This window comes from Eleutherodactylus coqui, chromosome 2 (genome assembly GCF_035609145.1).
Source record: "Eleutherodactylus coqui strain aEleCoq1 chromosome 2, aEleCoq1.hap1, whole genome shotgun sequence".
In the NCBI taxonomy this organism is placed as follows: Eukaryota; Metazoa; Chordata; class Amphibia; order Anura; family Eleutherodactylidae; genus Eleutherodactylus; species Eleutherodactylus coqui.
Genome location: NC_089838.1, coordinates 98,943,540 through 98,967,080, shown reverse-complemented (window position 1 = coordinate 98,967,080; position 23,541 = coordinate 98,943,540). Strand labels below are relative to the sequence as shown.

The 23,541-nt window shown below is 42.4% G+C and overlaps 1 protein-coding gene across 2 annotated transcripts in view; it reads left to right on the top strand.

Moving 5' to 3' along the window:
- The window catches only part of PPP2R2B (protein phosphatase 2 regulatory subunit Bbeta), a 254,242-nt gene that overhangs the window by 165,138 nt on the left and 65,563 nt on the right, over window positions 1-23,541 (top strand). For both annotated transcript variants that reach the window (XM_066591261.1, XM_066591262.1), the window contains exon 2: window positions 23,293-23,390. In XM_066591261.1, the coding sequence (XP_066447358.1) occupies window positions 23,293-23,390 (98 nt within the window). The remainder of the gene's footprint in view (window positions 1-23,292; window positions 23,391-23,541) is intronic.

Sequence of the window (23,541 nt, the reverse complement as noted above, 5' to 3'; positions counted from 1 at the left end):
TTGCATTGAGGTGAATCATGGTTTTAATACTCCAGGTCTCGTGGATTAAACCTTGATGATTGTAGCTTTTTAATAAATTCGCATCTTTCATCATATTAGGTGACAGCCACGCACTCCTCATTTGGACCCTGCAGGGAGCTCAGACGGAAGTCGTTGGGCACTCAACGTGTTAAGCCAAGGAGAACAACTTTTAAGACCTTGGTGGAAATCTTGATGCTCTTTATCTCTACTAGCTCTCCAGATCTGTGAAGTCAGGGTTTCTGCAGAATTGTGCAAGATGTTTTGATTTTGCAGCCATAGATGATAGTTTTCTCTCCCAAGGATGAGAGAAGAGATAGATCTATTAGGATTGCTATCTGTGTATGTCGGCTAGAAGTGTTCCGGTTACAACAATGTTCAGTCATCCATCTCGTAATGCCACTTGTTTCCATAGCATATGCTGCTGGTATTTATCATGAGAAGGTTAGTGCTTAGTTTAAAAGCACATTATTTTCTACAGTATTGCATTATACAGTAATTAGACCATCTACCAAGCAATGCCCATAGCCAAACCATGAACGATCTACCATATGAGTATCGGTCTATGGGTTGTAGCTGCAGGTCTTTATGAAAGCCGCTTGCAGAATCAGCGACATGTCTGACAAAATGCTGACAATTAAAGCACAGTTCTGCCTTTTAATAATGCCCATATTCACAGATGCTGCTTCATTCTACCATTGATGATCTATACCACTTTGTGGTAATTGTGCCATCTTATCTAGTGCAGTGATTTGATACACCACGGAACAGCTGTTACCTTTCTCTCAAAGTGAGAAAGATTAGCCTTGGAAGGCATCTCGAGGCTTCGGCACTTGCAGCCATAATTAACATGCTGTTGCTTTACCACAGGTGTAAAATTTAATGGCTTTTTAGAAGAATTCATGGATGGGCCAGTCATATTTGCCATTTATTTAAAACCTAATGAGTGGTGGATTCCATCCCAGAATCTATTATAAGGAATTATTGGGCAGCACGTTGAGGGCCTTGGGATTCATTTGTATGTATTTTGGTTGTGTAGTCAAATGCAGCATTTCTAGATTATTTTAGAAGCCTTGATACTTCGGTTGCCACTAAACCGGTAGCTTACCAGGCTGGTGGCTTTACTGGGAGGCTGGTGCCAGTAAAGACTCAATATCTAGTACCCCTGTACAGCTAACCCTAATTAATGTTTACAGTGTATATAGAATAGATACAGTTTATCTGATCAAAGACCGATCCAGCATTGTATCTCAATACTGGTGTCCTATATTGAAATAATGACGTACTTTTAATAGGAAGGCATGGACGCACTACACGATGGTATGGTGCATGGACCACAGGGAGCGCTGGAACACAGATTTAACTTTTGCGCTGTGGCCCCTGTAAGCGAAAGAGTGAAAAACCCAATTGCAGAATTGAAGAGTAGCATGCAAGAAACAGAAATCTGCTTTCCAAGTTTATGTCCCATGGGACCACTGCTATGACTGAAGTAAGGAAAGTGTACTTGAAGTGGCCACCTCCTGCTACTATACAGGCATAGAGTCGTTAAACAGAGCAGTCCAGAGTTGATACGATCATTGTGGGACTGTGTTGGCGAACAGTGGAGATGCAATGCAAATTACTAATAAGAGCATGACCCAATCAGGAGACAATGCAAACTTCCGCGTAAATGTGTAGGTTGATATTTGGCAGGATCACATTAGACCTGTAGTCATTCAGGGACTCACAACGTGGATTGGCACCTGAACCTCCTGCAGATGGTGGATGACCTCCTGGATGATCTATCCCTATTGTAGCAGGAGGAGGCCACTTCGAGTACATTTTCCTTATTTCAGTCATAGCAATAGTCACATGGAACTTGGAGAGATGCAGAAAACGAACTCCTGCTTGTCACATGCAACTTTTCAACTTCGCAATTTTTGGTTTTACTCTTACAGGGGCCAGAACACAAAATTGAAATCCATGTTCTGGGGCCTGTGCGCCATAACCTCATGTAGTGCATCTATGTCTTCCTAGTAAACTATGCTACTGTTATTTCAATATAAGACACCAGTATCAAGGGAGGGTGCAGGATTAGTCTTTTTGATGATGCCTTGTAAAGGACATAATTGTCAAATCGCACTGTTTACCCAAGGCCTGAAAACAAAGTCCCATCTTTATCATGGCATGTTATGGTGAGATGGGTGCCAACCCTAGTTAATACAGGTAATGCTGTTTTTTTTGTTTTACTTCTTGAATATTTTTTCCTGCAAATAAGTTCTAAACCGGATACTGTTCTGCATCCATTCTTCAATAGCACACATTATACAAATCGGCAACCCCTTTTGAAAGGGTCTCCTGATATGCTTATTCTCACAGGGTGTATAAAAGTTGGAAGCAGTCATCTGCAAATAACTCAACTGAAAGTACCTGTTTCTCAGGCAACTCTAGCTTCTTAAAGGGTATCCCTATCTGAAACTTTTATGGCATATCAACAGCTCCCAAGACCCCCACCCTGCTTGTATGCAGCAACTGGGGGCGATCAGGATTACGGAAACTGCCCAGGCTTTTGATGCGGTTTCCATAACCCCCATAGAAGGGAATGGGATCTGTGGAAACTGGGTAAGGCCACCTTGGCTGTTCCCATATTCCGTAACTGGGATGGACAGCACACAGACCCAGGTACTTCAGTTTCTGCTATTAAGGTCTAAGATGGGAATACATCTTTGGGGTATGTTCACACGTAGCCAATCTTCCGTGGCAAAATCTTTAGCATTTATGCAAAAAACAGTCAAAATCCACACAATCGTTGCACAATTTGCCTAGAAATCCGCTGCCACAGCGCTCCCCCTCCCATCCAAGTAGTCTTGAAAATCTACCATTTTGAGTATACAGCTTCTGTGCAGATGTATGAATTTCCATAGTTGGAGTACAAACAAATCCTCTGTGCCACCTCATTCTCCAGTACGGTTACCCTACTACTTGTGCCCCTTCCTCGTGCTGTTCAGCCCCCCGATCCTTTACTATTAGGTACTACACATTCATTCTAATCATGACATTTGCAGGTTCCAGTAGCTGGTGCACAAAAGTAGACAAGTAATCAATTATTCTGCAGTTCTGTTACCTTGGTATCCAAAGTGAAACCTCTAATTCAGGTCTCCACAAATTGCATTACAAGGAACATGTGTACCCTCCAACGATGGAAGCCATGAGCATTGCTGACCTATCGAGAATGTCATGGCACATTACGGCGTTGCTTATAATCAATAGCTTTATACATGTCATCTTTGTGGTCTACAAAAGAGCAGGTGAACTTGATGATCTGTCCATTTTAGGTCCCCTTGTGTATTTCTCCTCGAGTGAAGGAATTATCTAATAAGGAGAAGGAGATAATTGGACTGAAATATGGGGCTATAGATTTGTCTCCTGCTCTGTTAACCTTCCAACCTTTTCCAGGAAGCAGTATGTGTTTGTTCAATGAAGGGACACTTGTATCCCCCATAGGTATTTGTATCAATAAATATAATTGCTTAATACACTTAAAATTAATGGAAAAAGTGTAACCATTGATGAGCCAGCAAAAATCAAACTCTGCTCTGCCTACCCGGGAGTGACCGTTGCTTATTTTTGTCTTGTATTGCTGAAGAATGGCACAAATGCTGTACAATTGACTTTCAGACCTAATCTGCACTTTGTATGTTCTGGTAACTAGTATATTTGTGTAGTGTTTATAGGAGGAGTATGGTCAGGGATGACTTTTTTTTTTTTTTTTTTTTTTCCTTTCTCTTCCGCTCTTGGCTTGCATATTTCATGGAATTGTTGGAAATGTAGTTTCAAGCTGCATTTCGACAAGGATATAGCATCTATCTTGGAAAATAGCGATGCAGAGAAACATCAGAAATGAAGGACTGGATCAGACTCCAATGGCTGCATGATTTATATCCATAGCAGCTGTGCATAAATATGGCACAAACACTTCATATCTGGAGTTTTTTGAAAACTTTCTTCACAAGTGGAAGAAATGAAGTGGCAGTACGCATGCTTGACAGCTGTTCCGTTCAGACGCTTTCGCATTGTGGTTCTGTGTGAGGAGAAATGGTGATTGCAATGCTTTCACCGTCTGTTATTCTGTGCCTATTTTGGTAAATATGCTTTGTGAGAAAACTCCCTAATAAAGAAGTGGTCCCACAGTTCAAGATTACCTTTTGGGCGATCTAATAGAGTAAAATTAACATTGAAAAAAAAAAATCTATTTTACTTAGTAAATGTTCCGGTGTGTTGATATTTCTGCCACATACACAAGTTGGATGTTCTGAAAGATGTAAAAACAGCAGGGGACGCCATCTAATGTGTCCAGCGCTGGTGAGAAACTACATCTACACTGTGCTGATCTTATTGGCTGGACTGCGCAATAACAGGAATTGCGTCACTGCCCATGCACATGAGGGTCCGGGTAGTCTGACTGTGCTATGGAGCATATGTGACCACCAGTGCTTGATACACTAGGTGGACTTGCTCATAGGGAGTCCCAATAATATCAAACTATAAAACATCTGTAGATGTTTTAATTTTTCTTCAGTTTTTTTTATTTTTCTTTAAAGGAATGTTGTTTATTGGGCATTTTCATGTAATACAGTACAAATAGAGAGAGAAAGAAACATCGGTAGTAATTCACAAATCTTGGTCACCAGAATTTTTTCTGTCCTTTTTACAGTTACACACTTTCCCCCCCTCCCTACCCCACCCCCAGAAATACAAAAAAAGTTCCCAACCTGGGCAATTATAACTGTAGAATAAAAACTCCAAACTTGACCCACGACACAACTGTCAACCCAACAAAAGCTGAGCCGCCTCGTAGATAGTGAGTGGTAGGAGGAGAGACCTTCAGTTCTCCCAGGGAAAAGTCAGGTACACCTGATGCGGTGTTAGCGCAGTCAACCCATCTGCCCCATAACTTGGTCCATTTAGCAGGGTAATATATTTCAATTCGTGTAAAGGGATGACCCCGTTACACTTCACGCTGCCAGGCAGCTCTAGTAGGCTTTTTGGGATGTTTCTAGTTGAGCAACACCACTTTTTTAGCATAATAGCAGCAGCTTGTATATTTTGTCAGCACTAAAGATGAGCGAGCACCAAAATGCTCGAGTGCTCGTTACTTGAGTCGAACTTTCAGTGATGCTCGAGAGTTCGTTTCGAGTAACGAACCCAATTGAAGTCGATGGGCGACTCGAGCATTTTTGTATATGACTGGTGCTCTGCTAAGGTTTTCATTTGTGAAAATCTTAGCAAATCACCAAAGTCATGTAAAAAACACAGAAATGGATAGGGCAGGCGAGGAGCAACATGCAGGGCTGCATTTCGGGCTCCGAGGTCTCACTATTAAGCCACAATGGGTGAGTGAGTGCTGCCTCTGATTGACTCAGCGCAGGGACCAATCAGGGGCAGCTCTCAGCTGAATGACAGCTGAGAGCTGCCCCTGATTGGTCCCTGTGCTGAGCCAATCAGAGGCAGCACTCACCCATTCATGAATTCATGAATGGGTGTGAGTGAGAGCTGCCTCTGATTGGTGAGGCTGTGACCAATCAGAGGCAGCTCATTCAGCGGGTGGGGATTTTAAATCCCCGGCTGCTGAATACTACTCAGAGCAGTTCAGGAGAACTGCCGGCCAGACACGGCTGAACTCCGGCTGCAGCGGAAAGGTGAGTATACATTTTTTTTTTTTTACACATTTTAGGATGATTTTCAGGTAAGGGCTTATATTTTTAAGCCCTTCCCGAAAATTCATCCCGCGCTTGCCGGCAGCCCATTGCTTTCAATGGAGCCGGCTGTATTGCCGACTCCATTGAATTCAATTGTCAGTGCTCGTTTAAAGGGGTTGTCCCGAGGCAGCAAGTGGGTCTGTACACTTCTGCATGGCCATAATAATGCACTTTGTAATGTACATTGTGCATTAATTATGAGCCATGCAGAAGTTATAAAAAGTTTTATACTTACCTGTTCCGTTGCTGGCGTCCTCGTCTCCATGGTGCCGACTAATTTTCGCCCTCCGATGGCCAAATTAGCCGCGCTTGCGCAGTCCGGGTCTTCTGCAGTCTTCTATGGGGCTCCGTGTAGCTCCGTGTAGCTCCGCCCCGTCACGTGCCGATTCCAGCCAATCAGGAGGCTGGAATCGGCAGTGGACCGCACAGAAGAGCTGCGGTCCACGGAGGAAGAGGCCATCTTCAGCGGTGAGTAGAGAAGTCACCGGAGCGCGGGGATTCAGGTAAGCGCTCCGGTGAGCTTTCTTTACCTCCCTGCATCGGGGTTGTCTCGCGCCGAACGGGGGGGGGGTTGAAAAAAAAAAAAACCCGTTTCGGCGCGGGACAACCCCTTTAATCGAGACGAGTACCGCGTGGTGCTCATCTCGAGTAACGAGCATCTCGAGCACCCTAATACTCGGACGAGTATGCTCGCTCATCTCTAGTCAGCACTTACTGTTCTTGGTTTAGTACTCATATTTTGTGGTTATTTACGGCAGGTGTTGCCGTACTTCAGAATGGATTTCCACACTCCATTTCTTGAGGTGGAAGTAAGAACTCAATGTTGGTCAATATTATGTGATTTTTGTGTCACTCAATTTTGGCTTAATCCGGCCTTTAAAGTGCACACACTTTTAGAAATGGTATTTTCTAATCAATTCCCGTCAGCTCACAGTTTAAAGGGATTTTGTAGAACTTAAAGTATTGATGACCTATAATCGGGATACATTGTCAATATCCGATTGGTGGGGGTCTGTCGATCAGCTGACTAGAGGCATTTGGGTGAAGCCTTACAATATGGCTATCATTTTTCAGGTTTATAATATTAAATTACTGGTACATATCATGACGTCTATAATCCTTTCTTAGTCACCAACCTATGACCTGCAGTCATGTGATGCTCCACTTCATCTGCACTTCGAATAGAGCCCAGGGGGAGTTGAGGAATACATGACTGGATCATATGGTTTGTCTGTAATCCCAGGGACACATTGTTCCATGTAGGAGCTGTAGACGGAGAACCGTATATTTTAAGTCTAGACTATTGGCAAAGTAGACTGCAATTTTTTAAACTATTTTTCATTGCTTTAATGCATCTAAAAAAAATCTAGATCTCTTTTTAATCCATTAGTAATGTTCTAATCATTTACTAATGTACTTTAGTCTATAGTGCAGTGCGGAGATTATGCACAGAGTTCTCAGCAGTTCATTGTTAATTAGCTGAGTGTTGTCCAGAGTTTTCTTCTGTATGAATCCTCTGGGTCTCTACATTGTATAGGCTGTTCTTTTATGATATGATCTCTGCTTCCTTTTGGCCAGTTGTATAATACAATACTGTCTGACCGCTGGCCTCCAGCCATGTGCAGCCGATGATTGGCAACGGGGTGACTTGTTTGACATGAGATGTGATCGCTGGAGGCCAGTATTCAGGGACTCGCTAGGACCTGGCAGGCATTGAGTATACAGCTGAGTAGATTGCTTTTTTATATGATACAGTTATCCACATCAGCAGATTTTGCTGTGAATCTGCGGGTAATTTTGCAGTAAAAATGGCAACACTGGGATTTTAGTGTGGATTTTTTTCATCCCCATTTTAAAGGCAATATAAAAAGTCCACAACAAATCTGTGCTCGGTCTATGATAAAGTGACGGATTTAAAACCCTTCCCCACCGGTCAAATTTTTATTTATTTTTTTTTGCGGAAAATTTCCACAGGATGAGAATTGTTAAAATCTTGTCAACATTCCTGGTGCTGTAAATCCACTGCGGTTTTTATCTGGCCAGATCCGCAGGCAAAATCTACAGCATTATTGCCCCATGTGGACCCCCACCCCCACACACTTTTTTTTTTTCTTTCATCTTATGCCTCTGTTAAGACACTTGTGCATGCTCTGGCCACTCCTATACCCCTTTTATACTTCATCAGTCAAGAATTTTTTAACATTAGCATGGTTGGATCCACACAGTTAACATTTTTGTGGCATTTCCATTCGTGTTTTTTCATTTTTTTTTTTTTTTTTTTAACACTTGGGGTTTTTCCCATAAGTTTCTCAGCAGAATGTTAATTGTAAAATCCTACTACAAAGTGTTTTTTTTTTCCCCAAGTATTTCTACAAGCATTGGGAAACCCTGTATGTATGAAGGAATCTTAAGGGGGGATTCTATAAATGGCAGTCTACTAATATACTGTATTAGTATAGTTTAAGAGCCTTGCATATTTTAGTCTTTCTTCATATTCACTATTGGTCCTACCTAAGGGGGGGCATTCTGGGACTTTTTAACCTTTTCGCTATTAACGACCGACAGGATCCCTGCTGATCAGCTGACTTCCAGGGACAGGAATCGGCAGATTGTCCAGGATCTGAGCAGCAGGTTCCGGTCTGTCATTAATGGCAAAAGGTTAAGTCCCGGAATACTCCTTTAACTTTTCTGTCATGCAGATTATGGGTCTCCCATCCTGTGTATACTACAGCCCTTTGTGTTGCCTGTCTGTTCTGAGCTACCCCATGAGGGAAAAAAATACAACATGGGCCTCTCTGTAATAAATGGCCTTGAAGGTAATTCAGATTCCTGCAAGATGCTGAAACACACACTGGCTTTATTTTACAAATATACGTCATAAAAGCCATACTGAGCGGGATTGAAAACTGTATGTATGATCTTGGAGAAGTGTCACACATACCATACATGGTCACCCTCCACCGAAATTGGTAAAGGTATGAAAACGGCCACGTTGGTTGTAGTATTATAGACTGTAGTCACAAGTGGTATTTTGAAGGCAGGCGTTGCCCAAGGTACTGACTCATTTTTTTAGACGGAGACAAACCCATAGTCGGTGACTGTGTTGATAAACCTGCTCCATTGCATCTGTTGTAAGGAACTGCAAGCTAATTTTCAATTTATTCATCACAGAATTCCATTGACACACTTTGAGAAGCGTGGTGAAGCCAGATCCTCAGAGGCCTGGTCACTATGGCAACCCCAGAAATTGTGCTGCGCTCCACAGGAAGACCTCGGTTTTCTGCGCCGGTTGCTAGGCCCTCCGGCAATACAGGAGTTAAGGCACTCTTGAGATCATTAGATAAAAATAAACATGTCTGTTCCTGTCAGAAGATTTTCTTAGCAGAAATAGAAGTGGTTAATGTTAGGAATTTGGTATATGTTCGCTGTATGGAAATCTTCTTCTTTATAGCTGCTACAGTTTAATGGCCCAGTGATGGTAATGCTTGGTTGTTCCTGCTTTTAATATAATGTTGCTATCAGAGAAACGTTATACCTGCAGGATGATTATGTTTAATGGCCAAAAAAATTTTTTACAAGAAGCTCAGAATAGGTGATCAATAGTGAATGGGTTGGGGTCTGCTGTAAGTGCGCCAACACTTGTAATTGCAGGAGCAGCTCTCATTGGAATCAATGCAAGCGTTGGCCACTACAGATGAGTTTGCTTCTGCTCCAAACCATGGGTATTTGTGGCACTGTCAGCAGGTGTCCAATCGGCTGGGGTCCCAAACTGTGGATCCCAGCCGATCAATTATTGATGGCCTATCCAAAGGGTAGGTCATCAATAGTATTTTCCCTGGAAAACCCCTTGAATGTAGTTCAGAGACCTGGTGTACTTGGTCTCCAGACTAGATTTCTCAGATGCTATATCCCTCCCTAAATTCTTGAGATTGTGTTTTAAAAGCATCAAACATTTTTATAAATTTGTATTCCCACACCCTTCTGTGTCTTTGGGATTTTAAATTGCCTTTTAATGTTCATAATACTCCTGTGTTTTGTAGCCAAGGATACAACCTAAAGAACACATGAAGGTGGTTATATAGGTCCGCACACATGTAAGTCTTCCAATTTTGGTGGAACTGGCAGACTATCTTGTAGGCAGAGAATCTGGAAGCCCCTCACACACACATGTTGGGGGAATGAAGACTCGGGTATGTTGAATTTCAACACCTGATCCTTTCATTCTCAAGAAGAGAAGTCTTGACTGCCCATGACTGTGTCGTTGGTTCAGTGGTGGTTCTTCCTTGGATCACTTTCAGTGGGTACTAACCACTGCACATCAGATACACTACCCAAGCCCTGCTGTTTTGGAGATTTTGTGACTTGCACTTCATTCACCTCTGCTTTGAGGGTTCCTTTTCCTGCTCTGTTATGAAAAGGGGAAACCCCTAGCTGAACAGATCCATCTTATGATGGAACCGAACAGCGCCAAACAGATCCCATTGACTATAATGGAGTCTGTTCAGTTTCCATTCAGGTGACCAGTATTTTACTGGACGAAAGTCCTGCATGCAGGATTTTCTTCTGGCATTTTGTGCAGGATCTGTGACTGAACCTCCGAATGGACGTTCCAGTGCAGATGTGAAAGCAGTCTTGGTTGTCTAGCCATCAGAATTTTGGTCCTCGTCAAATGAGCGGAACCTTTAGCTTGACAATTCATTCCTAGTTCCAACACAACTGACATTCCTTGCTGTCAGATAAACATGCATAGTTTTTACATAGATATATCAATCTATCCTGAACAATCACTGCATTAGGCGTACCTACTGGTTGGTCCATCTTTTTGAGCAATCGCGTCTTTCATACATTGGGGAGCAGATACCGCAAGGTAGTGAACATCCTTCACACTCAACCCATGCCTGCTGCAGCAGCTCCGTCAGTTGGTACACATTTTGTGGATAAATGGGAGATCTCCCAGCCCTTTCCAGCATGTTCCAAACCTGTTCAGTGGGGTTACAGTCAGTGAGATTGAGGGCCAAGGCAGTCTGAGGGCCATAGTCCTCCCAACCACTCCCTAGTAATCAAAGCTCAAAGAGGCAGATTGTTGTCCTGTTGAAAGATAGCCATATGGTCAGGGAAGTATTCCTGAAGATATGGGTGCAGATAGTCGGCTAACAGTCCCCTGTAACATTTACCATTCAAGGATTGTGGTGTGATGACCAACAGTCATGGGCCATGCAAGAAAAATGCATCCCAGATCATGACACCACCACCAGCGTATTGAACCCCACCTATAGGATATGACTTCAGCTCCACATCTAGTCTAAACAGCATGAACATCTGAATAGTTCAGCAGAAAACTAGACTCTACTTCAGATGAGACACAGCCATTAAATGGTAGCACATTACTGATCATGTTAAGATGTCACATGACAGCTGTTATGTAGTGATCGCTCAGTGTGTGTATTATGTATATATATGGTGAGGCAAAAATCTGTTTAACTGGTGTAATAATGAGAAAATTGACTTCCACTGTGTGAAGGTATTGGGAGGCAGGGTGTGTTTTTTGGTGGAGATGTTTTTGGCAGTCCTTTTGAACTTCACCATATTAAATTCATCGCAGGTTTTTCAAATGGGAAAGGGTTGGGGGTTGTAATGTGATATCAGTCCTGGCTGGGGCAAAACCAATGCTTCCAGTGTGTTTCTCATATCCTTACTTGTTTAGGAGTTAAGTGAGGGCAAAGTTTTACAAAGTACTTTACATGACGTATTTTGTGTCCACCGTTCTGCTGGATCCACATGGTTCAGCATGTTCACAAAGACTAGATTAAATCTTAACAACAGCACTGTATTTTTTTGCCGTTTCAGGTGAATCATATTGTCTATTTTTTTTTTTCTGCATACACACGGGACTTTAAGTGGCGAAAGGTGTTAAGTCTGGTGACCTTGGCATCAATTTTACCAGACTTTGACATCCAATTCAGTTCCCAGGGAATTGTACATTGAACAATCAGTGTACAGCCACATCATCCTGTTGATGATTTGCATTATGTAGACCATATACATATAAATATACATGCTACTAACAGTTCTAGCGTTGAATGAAAAATTCAGTGCTATTAAATAACTTACGAGGTGCCATATTTGTAGCGGGGCAAAGTGCACAATGTAGATGGAGTAACGCATCATTTCTGAACTCTAATAGAGTATTGGGTTTTTGCCTCCACAGCTGGCAAATAAGCCAGCCTGCACGTAGTAAAGTATACTGTGTATTGTGTAAACCTTTTTCACGCTACATTTGTTTCTTATTCATGCCATTTGGTGGAAGGCGGCAGCAGATGGGAAATACTTATTTTAGACAGATTTAAAATGCCAAAGTGAAGAAATCACCCATCTGAAAGCACCTTGCTGCTCATAAGTTGTTACAGGCATAGGAATCTTCTCATATGAACAACTGGCCTTGTTTTATATAAATTGCAAAGTATCTCATTACTGGTGATGTAACGTTGGTCCCATATGGACTGTGTGAATTTTACAGTTTTATCATCGTAGACATTTATACTGTGGTGTTCAACAGTGTTTACTCACCGGTCTCGTTATGGTCTACTACAGTCTGTAGACCTACGTTGGTAAGCTCTGTGACCATAGAGCCAAGCTTCTTGCTGCTTTGCTCTCGAAATATGTTTTTACCAAAATGTGGATGATCTGAATTTTCAATCCCAGTCTTTACTGCACTTTATGTTGCCTTTTACAATTCTGTGTAATACTCAACTTTAAGATGTGCATCTTAATGGACAACTCCGAATGACGACAAAGTAGCCCCAATGTCCTTTGGATGTGCAAAACTTGGCCTTCAAACTCCATACCAGAGGTTTCCACAGGATTGAGTCCATTGTTCTGTCACATAGCAGTCCTAAGGATAGGAGGTGCATCCTTTTTCTGGATGCACAATAACCTTTTCCTATGCAGCTTGGTTACTCGGAAGCCATTGACTGCCTGTGATCTGAGTCATGGCTATAAAGTCAGCAAAAATTTCCGAACTTGGCTGAACTGAATCTTCAAAAGTGCTCTGGGCAAAACTGAAATCCAATTTGACGTGTTACGATTTTCCCACCTGCATGCATCCTAATGCAAAGGGAAAATCGTGTTATAAATTGCGTACGCTTATAGGGGAAGCATGACTAGTATTTTTCCACTCCGAAATAGGGGAGAGAATCAAGTAAGCCGGCAAAACTAAATTGTCAGTGTTGTCGAGGGGAATTCATTACTTGTATGACAGGATAGGTTTTCCTAATGGTATAGATGAATGATCTAATGGAGTGAGGACCTGTCCATCTTGTGATAAAGTCTATAGGGAATTTTGTTCTCTTTCGCTGCCTTTACACCATGTATTTGCTGCAGGCCTTCTGCATTGGAAAACCCGCAGCAAATATACGACAAATCCGCAGTGGTAGAAACTTAAACATGGTGCAGCAAAAATTCTCCAGATTCGGTGCCGCCTTAACACATTGTGTAAGGCCGTCATCCACGCATAGATTTTGAATATCCTATATTGAGGATGGCTCCAGTGGCTTGCCATCAGCGGCGTGACTAGGTGGTGACGCAGGTCGGAAGACATTTTTAATGACTTCAATGGAAGCCGTCTGTGTAAACTGCATGAAAATAGAGCATGCTGCGATCTTTTTTAAAAATCGAAAATTTGTTTCCATGAGTGTGTGTGGGGGGGAAAACGATTTTTGGATAGCATGTTCCGAACGCTTTTTGGTGCGGCTGCTGACCGCGGATTCTCAAATGCAAATCCGTTCGTGTGCTGTTGGCCTAAATTTTACAGGATTTCCATAGCGTTTTTTTTTTGTAGAAATTCCGCCAGCCATGTGGATGGCTTTTCAAAAATCTTCTGTATAGGGAGTGAAGAACTTCCCCACCAAATCTGCAGCAGTTTTGAAAATCTACAGCATGCCAGGTTATGCTATAGACTTCTGCTACGGCTTTCAAGCCTTGAAATACAAAGGTTAAAATCCACAGCAAATCCACCACAAAATCTACGTCAAAATCCACAATCTTTAGGTGCAGATTTATCCACCATGTATTTGCGGCATATTTGCTGTGAAAGCTTGCTGCGAATACACTATGTGCGAGGGCGGCCCTAGGGTGCATACAGTAATGTATATTGCGTGAAAATCGGAGTAACTTTTGGTTCTCAGTTCGCAGTGTGGTTCTCAGTTAATGAGATCCTTTCACTATTTGCAGATAAACTGTATCTTTACTGCAATACCTTACAGATAAAGAATTAGTGTCTGTAATCTTAGGGCTCTTTCACACGAAGGTATGTAGGCAGTGAATACCCTGTTTCCCTGAAAATAAGACATCCCCTGAAAATAAGACATAGCATGATTTTCCAGAATTTTTGAGGATGCAAAATGATTTTTCAGGCTTTTTGAGGATGCTTGAAATATAAGCCCTACTCCAAAATTAAGCCCTGCTAACCGTTAATTAAAAAAGTCAATTTAAATAGTGTCCAGGCAGCTATACATGTAAAAAAGTTAACCTTTTTGAACAAAAATTAATATAAGACACTGTCTTATTTTGGGGGAAACACGGTAGAGCGTAAGTAATTTCAGTGGGTTTATAGCATAATTTTCAGGTGATTTCTGGTCACGTGAAAAGAAAAACATAGCATTGCCTATCTTGGAGTGTATTAGGCACCGTAATAGCCCATTGAAGTCATGGTTATTGGTGTCTGCTTGGATCAATCAGAAAGGGTCTCTAGATTCACAGCTTCCATTTATATTGAAAACCATGACACCAATGTGACCTTACTACAGAGAAACCGGACAGGCACCCATGTCATCAGCCCGCTTTACAGCTTATCATAGAAATCTCTGTGATGTCCTTGTCCTCAGTAGGGCAAAAAATAGAGATTAGTCTGTCATTTAATTATGCTGTCTGCTTTCCATTGAAATTTTGATAAAGGTTGTAGCTGATTAGAAAGGTCTATTTTCTTAGTAATGGCTACTCGCTTGTTCATGGGTTGTCTGTGTGCATATTGCACATGAACTCCATGCAACTATGGGGCTAAGCTTCAATACCAAAATGCCACTTTTTGTTCTGAGGTTGTTTATTGAAGGGTAAAAAGCTTGTCTTTTTTGATGATGTGCATTTTTCACATGTGATAAATACCAAATAGCTGCTTAAATTTAAAGGGTTGTCTTGTTGTAATCTACTGATGGTCTATTCTTAGGATAGGCCAGCAAATGTATATCAGTGGTGCTGTAGGGTACTGGTGCATTATGTTTCCACCGGAAGCTAGGGGTTGGCCGGCCTTAGCTGGAGGTAATGCCCGTAGCTGCCGATTGCTCCCCGGTGGTCTGGATGCATGGATGGATCCACAGGAGCTGACAGAGTTGGAAGAAGCAGCTATATGCTCCTGCGCACTGCACCAGGGAGGCCAAAGATTACAGTAAGAGCGGTGCTGTTTTGCCTGCACCACCATGGACGGTGATGACAGCGGGGCCGGCTGATTAGGGGGTACAGATAGCACAGTCAGTGTTCTACTGCAGCGGAGCACAGTGAGGAGACAGAGGGGCCAGCTGATCGGGTGGGACATGAGCCAAGTCAGCGCAAAAAATGTGTCAGCTTCTCAAGGGGACAGGAGCGGAAATGCAGTATGGCAGTCCAGCCATGAGATGTGTGAGCTGATTGGGAGGCACGAGAGTGCACATGACAGTCGGCCAGGAGATGTGTGAGCTTGTCAGGCAGATGGGCGGTACATGTGCTTCTAGGGATGTGTGCAGCCAATCTGCAGATGTGCCCATCACCTGGGTGTACCCTCTAACTCAGAGCGGCCAACCAATGTCTCCACGTATATGCACCATGCTCTGGTACCCGCAATCTCTTCTGATACCCTTTTGAGCCGATATGGTTGTGCTGATTTCAGCAGTAAACTGACAGCTCTGTTCTCACTTCAGTGGCCAGTCTTGGTATTGCAAGCGTTGAACTGAATGGCAGGTTTGGCTGTAATACCAAGCCTGGCCACCTCAGTAAAAACAGAGCTGTCTGCTTTCTTTATAAATCCACTTGCTGCATGAGTGTACCAACCTGGCAAACAGCTAATCAGCGGAGCACCCAGGTGGCAGCCTCCCCACTGATCTACTAATGATCCATTGATAATTGCAACTGGACAACCCCTTTAAAGAAAACCATTGACTGAGTGTTCCTCATAACTGTGATTTTTGTAATAGGACTCTCCTTGCTTTCATTAACACATTTCCAACTGTCTCTTTTGTTGCGGTCCATCTGCAATGTTATTATTTCCAAGTACCAGTGTTCTATAGGTTTTACAAGCAGAAGTAATGGAATATGCTAAATAATGAGCTTAAAGTGTCTCAATTTCAAATGAAGTAAATTAGTTTTAAGCTGTAATATTCACGTTGCGGCCTGGATTCTATTTTAGCAGCAGTCTTACAATATTCTCTGCTTGTGATAAACCATTCACAAGGAGAGCTGTAGTATTTGCATTACAAAGCCAACTTGCCAGTCGGCAGATTGGAATGTCACCACTACATACGGAACAGCAATATGTTCCTCTAACCATTATAATAGCTTCTTAATTGGCAAGCTAGCATTTATTGGCCCTGAGAACCAAGATTTTAGGCACCTTCGTATGGAACCTGTCTTTGTTTGAAATGACTCTAGGGTCTTAAAAGACAGAGCACTACTCAAACCTCCAGCCTCAATTCATGTCTGGAGAAGGTGTTTTTTCATCATTGTTCATTGGGGAGAATGAAAACAGAAAAATGTAATGAAGTACTCCAATCTAAACCATAACTGTATGTGCAGTGCTCCACATAAAGAAAGGCATGCAGAATGCACATTGCAGGTTTTAATAGTCCAGGTTGTTCTTTATTTTTGTTTTTTTTTTCAGAAATCGTAAAACTAGATGAAAAATTTTTAATCTAGCACCAAATAATCTAGAAAGTCCCCAAATTCATGACTTTTCACCATATGGTCATAGTAAATAATGGAATATCACCTTGAAATGACATGTGCGTAGCACCACTCTCAACCCAACATTGTGCAAGGTCAGGGACAACTCTGTGCAGAGAAAAACCTGTCACCCTTCATTTTAAACATGAGGGTGCCCGATGTCTCAAGATTAGAAGAACATGGCTGCTTTCTTCCAGAACCTGTCCACAGGTCCAAAGGTGATTTAACATGTTTTGGTGTGGATGACTTGGCCACAGGATATGCCGTCAGTAGTTGATCAGCGGAGGCTCTATTACTTGGGACTCCCGATCACCTGATCTCTGGCCCCGCACTCGCTGCAGCAGATGTTGATGGCTCCATCTCCATTGGGGTCAGAGCCGCCTTTAACACTTCCAGCTTTGACCCCAACGCAAACATCTGGCCCCACTGCTGTAAGTGTGAGGGCTGAGATCAGGAGATCATTGGGAGTTCTGAGCAGCAGATCTCCTATGCTCAGGATGGGTCATCAGTTGATCAGCGGTCATCAGTACGAAAAGTGGTTAAGTACCCAGAACACCCCTTTTTAAGCTCTGCTCCATTGAAGTGAATGCTTTCTTCTGAAACAATACCACATCTGTTCACAGTATTCTGTGTGATATTGCTGTTCAGCCCTAGTCATGTTCTAATCTGGGTGAACCCCTTTCATTATGAGAGCACATCTAGCCATAGACACCTGCCTAGAACTTAAACCTTTTTTAGATGCTTTTCTGACAAACTGAATATGTAAGGTCTCATGCACACTGCTGTTAAAGGTCTTTGCTATAAACTTCAGAGTTACAGTATAGGCGCCATATGAAGGATCCTTTTAAAGGGGTTTACTAGGACAGCGTATTCACGGAGCAGAATAATAGCTTCAGCACCAATAGCTCATCGGTTTCGTACCAGGTGATGGACCTTCACCATCTGCTGTTGATCTTTTCCGAGGATAGGTCATTATTGGTATAGACCTACAAAAGCATTACCAGTAGGTGGTACTGCATTGTCACATGGAGGCCGCATACAATGACACACATAATGCTTCTGTGAGGGCACACTGTAGTATCTTCATTACTGTCTTGTCTTTAGAGGAATTCTGTCACCAGGTTCGTGCTGCCAGAGTCACGGGCAGCATGAACCAGGGGCAGGGATGACAGTGGCCCATGTGGATATTTTATTCTAAAAATGCTGCAACCTTTCAGAATAAATACACTTTGAAGTTTAACCCTTTGCAATCCAATTTTGGATTCAGGGTTTCCTAGGGGGCTTTCTCTTTTTGCCATTATACAATGGCACCATCTGCTGGCTAGAGCCAGTACTGCGGTATGGGACATGCTAGAGAGGCCTCCCAACAACAGAGAGGCCAGTAATATACAGTAAGAATACCCTGCCGGACATCTTCTGACATCTGAGCTGTACAGCCTTCAATCAGAATGTCTTCAGACGTCAGACAGTGGAGTTTCAGAATAAAAATCCATGAGGGCAACCGGCACCCTTGTCCTGAGTTCAGGTAACATGAACCTGGTGATGGAATCTGTTTAACACCCATTAAAACGATAAGCTTTGCATAAAAACGGTGTTCCTAATGCAGAATTGGAAACAAAAAAAAGGTTACAAGATGTTAAAAATAGCCTCCCGTTACTGTGACTCGGCCAAACGTATACCGGCATTTCCCTTGTTGGTCAAACAAGCCAGGATATTTTTGCCACGTCTTCGTATGGTGAAATTGGATTAGGATGCATTTCTGCTTAGTAGTTAAGGAATCGGCTGTTTTCCTGCTTTTCTGGTTAGTTGCTTGGCAAGCCATCTATTAGATCGCCTTTAATGTATGAATGCAAAGACTTGAGAAAGGGTCCTGATTGATTGTTTCAGCCTTATTTTTTTTTGCATCTTCTGGTTTGCTTCTATGTATTAATCATGTTGACGGAAGAATGAATATTTCTGACAGTGTTTCGATACAGCTACTTTTGTGTGTTTTTACATAGTATACGTTGATATTGAGCTTTTTTGTTGCATTATTGAATTTTCAACTCTTATTGCTGTGCATTATGTATAATGGTGCTATTGCACAATGCCAGGTATTGATACTGATCGGCATGGGGTTTATAGTCCCATTTAACGGTTTGGGTGGTTTTCAAGAAAAATTACATTGACTGTTCAGTTTGAAACAAGAAGAATAAGGGAAAACTTGTTTTAGTATTTTGCTTCTTTCATGATTCTAGCAGTATTGCAACTCTTTTATGCTTCACCATGACAATAGATGTACTTACCTTCTTAATATGCAGCTTATTTCCATTGATTATGCTCAGCAGACATAGATAATTATATACATGTATAGATGGCTATATACAGGTGTGTAATGCTGTATATGAAAATTTTTTGTTTTGGCTTATTTAGAGTAAAATTAAACTCCACCAAAAATTGCAATCCATATTTACTTGACTTATGTATCGGTCCTCTGTACACAGTTTTAGAACCGTTTTTAAGCCCCATAATTGGAAGCACACAGAGGTAAAATGTACCTTTTTATGGGAGTCCTATTTTTATATGGAAGCAAGTGAAGGTTTATCCATATCAATCCATGCGAATACAAACTGTGGCATGAGTCGGTGGCTAAAGGTCTTTTCCCCTTGAAATATTGCTTCTTTTGGAGTACATAGCACTTCTTAGGTGGGCCATAAGCTGGTCCGTGGAGTTTTCTGCCCAGGGCCTATGCATGGACCCTTGTGCGTATATGGGAATCGATTAATGTTTTTTCCTGATCTTCTGCTAAAGGCATTTTTCGAGCACTTGTTCTTGATGACTTACCCTCAGAACAGGTGATCAATAGTGGATCGATAATGATCCACCACTCAGGATCCCTGCTGATCAGTTGATCCTCCAGCTGCTGTCGATGCACCCAAGCCGGTTGTCTGCACCAGACAGGGTTTGTAACGGCCATGATGGGCTCCGCAAGCAGAATTCCTCAGCGGAGTCTGTCACGGCGGCCCACTCCCCCAGAGACCCCAATCTCTCCTCTGGATCCGCTGCCCGACGTCTCGCATCCCGTGACGGCAGGGTCAGGTGACGGGCGTCGGTGGGCAGGGAAGCGTTTTCACGCCATCTTCCAAGATAGCGTGACGGACGGCTTCCATTGACTGCAATGGAAGCCGTCCGTGCGTACGCCCGCGGCGAATAAAACATGACGCGGGTGATTACGGGTGCTTTTACAGGGCGGAATTCCATGGTGGAATTCCGCACCGTGAGCATTGCACTATCAGGTTCAATAGAACCTAATGGCTGCTGGGCAACGTTGCGGATTTCCGCCGTATTTTACGCAGCGGAAATCCGCCCGTGGGAATTTGGCCTTACACTTCTGTCTCTGACCACCAATGCAGATGTCTGGCTCGGCTGCACTGACGCCGTCCAGAGGATGAGCTGAATGGCAGGGCCTCTGAGCGTTAGACCCCCCACTGATAAACTATTCATGATCAATACTAACAATAGGATTCAGCGGCAGCATAAATCTGGTGCATAAAATCAGCAAAACTTTATTCCTTCATCATCTTTAAAATGTAACGTTTTGAACGTCAGATGGCCCTTCTCAAGCATGCATGAGAAGGTCCGTCTATCGGTCGAAACGTTGCATTTAAAAGATGGACGAATAAAGTTTTGCTGATTTTATGCATTAGATTTATGCTGCCGCTGAATCCGGTTTCATCCGAATTGCTGATGTTACAGTTTTGGTCCATAATTCTGCAGTGGCTTTGCATGTACCTGCCCCGCCAGAGAGGGTTTAATACTTGTGTGCTCTTGGTAACCCTACTATACTGGACAGTCCTAACAATAGGTCATCAATAGTAAATGCTCAGAAAACCTCTTCAAGCTTTGGGTAAAATTGCTTGCAACTTTAATTTGTATATTGCACTTTTTTCTTACCCCTTTTACTGCAATCAGGGCGCCGTTGAGCGATAGACTTCTTGTTCTAGGCACTTCATGCCTTAATTCCTGGCTTTCACCGGCAGTCTTGCTTTACCCTAATCATGTAGCAATTCACAAGCTATGTTTGCTCTATTGAATGCAGGGGCCAGGCTGGAATCTCTTCACCTCCTGTAAATGACTGTTCTCATACAATTGTGCTGATGTAAAGTGCACAGGAAATCAGAGTTAATGCAGTACTTTTTTCCATTGTCAGCTCCATCATTCTTTTCTGCTTGGCTACAGAGCCTTGTTCCCATTTACAAGTGCTAGTGAAGCTCATCAAGATACTAATTGCCCAGGAGTTAACCTCTGACGTATATGAAGGAATAGTCTCAATTAGGCTAATCAGAAATAATTTGCCTATCCTTTTGATGGAGCTATTTAAAGGGTATAGTGACAGCTACTGCTGTGATTGCTTTTAGGAAGCGAGGGAAAAACACCTTTTGGCTCCGGTAAGCCTCTTACGATAAAGCTGTGTAAGCAGTAATGTGATTGAATTCTTCCAGTGTAATTGCGATTTTTGTAGTGCAGAACTAGCGATGGCTTCATGATTTAACCTGTGTGCTCAACTTTTTTATTTTTTCAAATTGTACTTCTATAATTCTCATCATTATCACTTGAAAACTAATTTTTTGTTAAACCAGACAATCCCCTTAACCCTTTCCAATCCACTGTCTGACGTCTGAAGACATTCTGATTGAAGGCTGTACAGCTCCGATGTCGGAAGACGTCCGGCAGGGTATTCTTACTGTATATTACTAGCTGCTCTGGTGTCAGGGGCCTCTCTGGCATGTCACATATTGCAGTACTGGCTCTAGCCAGCAGACTGAGCTATTGTATAGTCGCAGAAAGAGAGAGCCCCCTAGGAATCCCTGACTCCAAAATTGGATTGCAAAGGGTTAAAGTGCCCATGTAGTGAATTTGGGCTTAGATGAAGTTACTGATTTTGGTGATGCCCCAACAATTACTAGTCAAAGAGAGTGTGGCTGCACAGTGAACACTGTGCAATGCTCCATTTTCCCTGCGGAGGCGCTGTATTGAACAATTGCATCACAGATTGTTGCTTATCGTCCAAGAACTTCCCAAGAGGAAGAGAAGAAATTGTCCGAAGCCGATTTGGCTCCTTCACATCTGCTTAGGGATTTTGTCTGCCTGTTCTGTTTATGGAACAGAAAAACGGAATTAAGCGTTCCCGTTTTCTTTGCCCATCAATTTCAATGAGTTTGAAAAGTCTGTTTGTTTTTTGGATTTCTTTTTAGGTTAATTCAGGTTCTTTTCTTAATGAAACAAATAGTGCAGACTGAGCTACTGGTTCACTAACAGAATAAAAGAAATGCTTACATTTTGATTCCAAACTGTATTGAAATTGATGGAGAAAAAAAAATGGCAACTCTTAATTCCATTTAAATCTCGCTCTTCTGCTCCAAAAACGGAATAGATGGATGGGATTCCAACGGAAGTCTTTAACGCAGATGTCAATGAGCCCTAAGGCCAATTTCCCTTGAGCGTTATGCAGGTGTGTTTATTATACTGTAAGTTGCTAAAGATTTGACATGAGGAATTAGTACAGCAAACCCATGACATCTGAACACACACTTACATTAGGGAAGGGAAACTGACTTTTATTGCAATTAAAATCAATTTGTAGTTAGAAAGGTCACCAATAGTTGATTTATTAGGGGTCCACCCCAATCAGCTGTTCCTCCAATACACACTGCAGCAGGGCCGAACATAGTCCTCAGTGATCAAGGCTGGAAATATAATGGACTAAATCAATTAGTATTGCCTTCTATTACACTTGAGGCTCCTCATTGCAGTCAGAGCAGGCATCCCTCCCATTGACTTAATGACTTGGCCTCAGAATAGGTTATCAATAGTTGATCGATTGTGATCCACCACATAGGATCCCTGCTGATCAGTTGATCCTCAGGCCACTGTCAGTGCAGCCAACTCGGTTATCTACATCAATGGTCAGTACTGGAAGTGTAATAGAAGGCATCACTCTCAAAGTTTTCAGTGGGAGTAAGGCCTTCTACTACACTTCCTGCCCTGACCGCTGATGGCAACGTCCAGCCCTGCTGCACTGATAGCTTATCAGAGGATCAGCGGATTGGTGGGGATACTGAGGGATAGGTCATTAATAGTAAATGCCGTAACCGACCTTTTACTGTAATACATTGATTCGTCTCATCCACCAGCCGAACAGCTAATCTTACACAGTCTCACTCCAATCTGGTAAAGAGCATATCCCCCTCCATGATCATGTAAAAAAGGGCCGTCTCCTAACAGCATATTTTCTGTCGGAGCATTTTTTTTGTTTTTGTTTTTTTTCTTTAACCAATAGTTTTCAGGTTAAAATGTCATCTTATACTGTTGTATCATGTTATTAGCTACTCTAAAAAAAAATGTCATCTTATTGGTCAATGGGATATTTCAACGTGAACAATCCAAATAGTAGCTGCTTTGGGGATATATGGTGTTCATTCAAAGAAGTCTAATATGTAAAAATGACCTTTTAATTTGATATGACAGATTTGACATGTGGAGGGGTACAAATGTTCAGCCATCTAAAAACCACTGTCTCTCTCTTTTATAGCTGACATTATCTCGACGGTTGAATTCAACAACACAGGAGAATTGCTGGCGACAGGAGACAAGGGGGGCCGTGTTGTAATATTTCAGCGTGAGCAGGAGGTAAGGACCGCGGACCACAAAATTAATTTTTTTTTTTTTTTTTATTCCCTCATTACAGGCTTCATGCTGCTTCCTAATTTTTATGTCTCACTCATTGCCCAGGTTATCAATAACCAAACCACACATGACATATGAGCCTGGGTCAATGCGG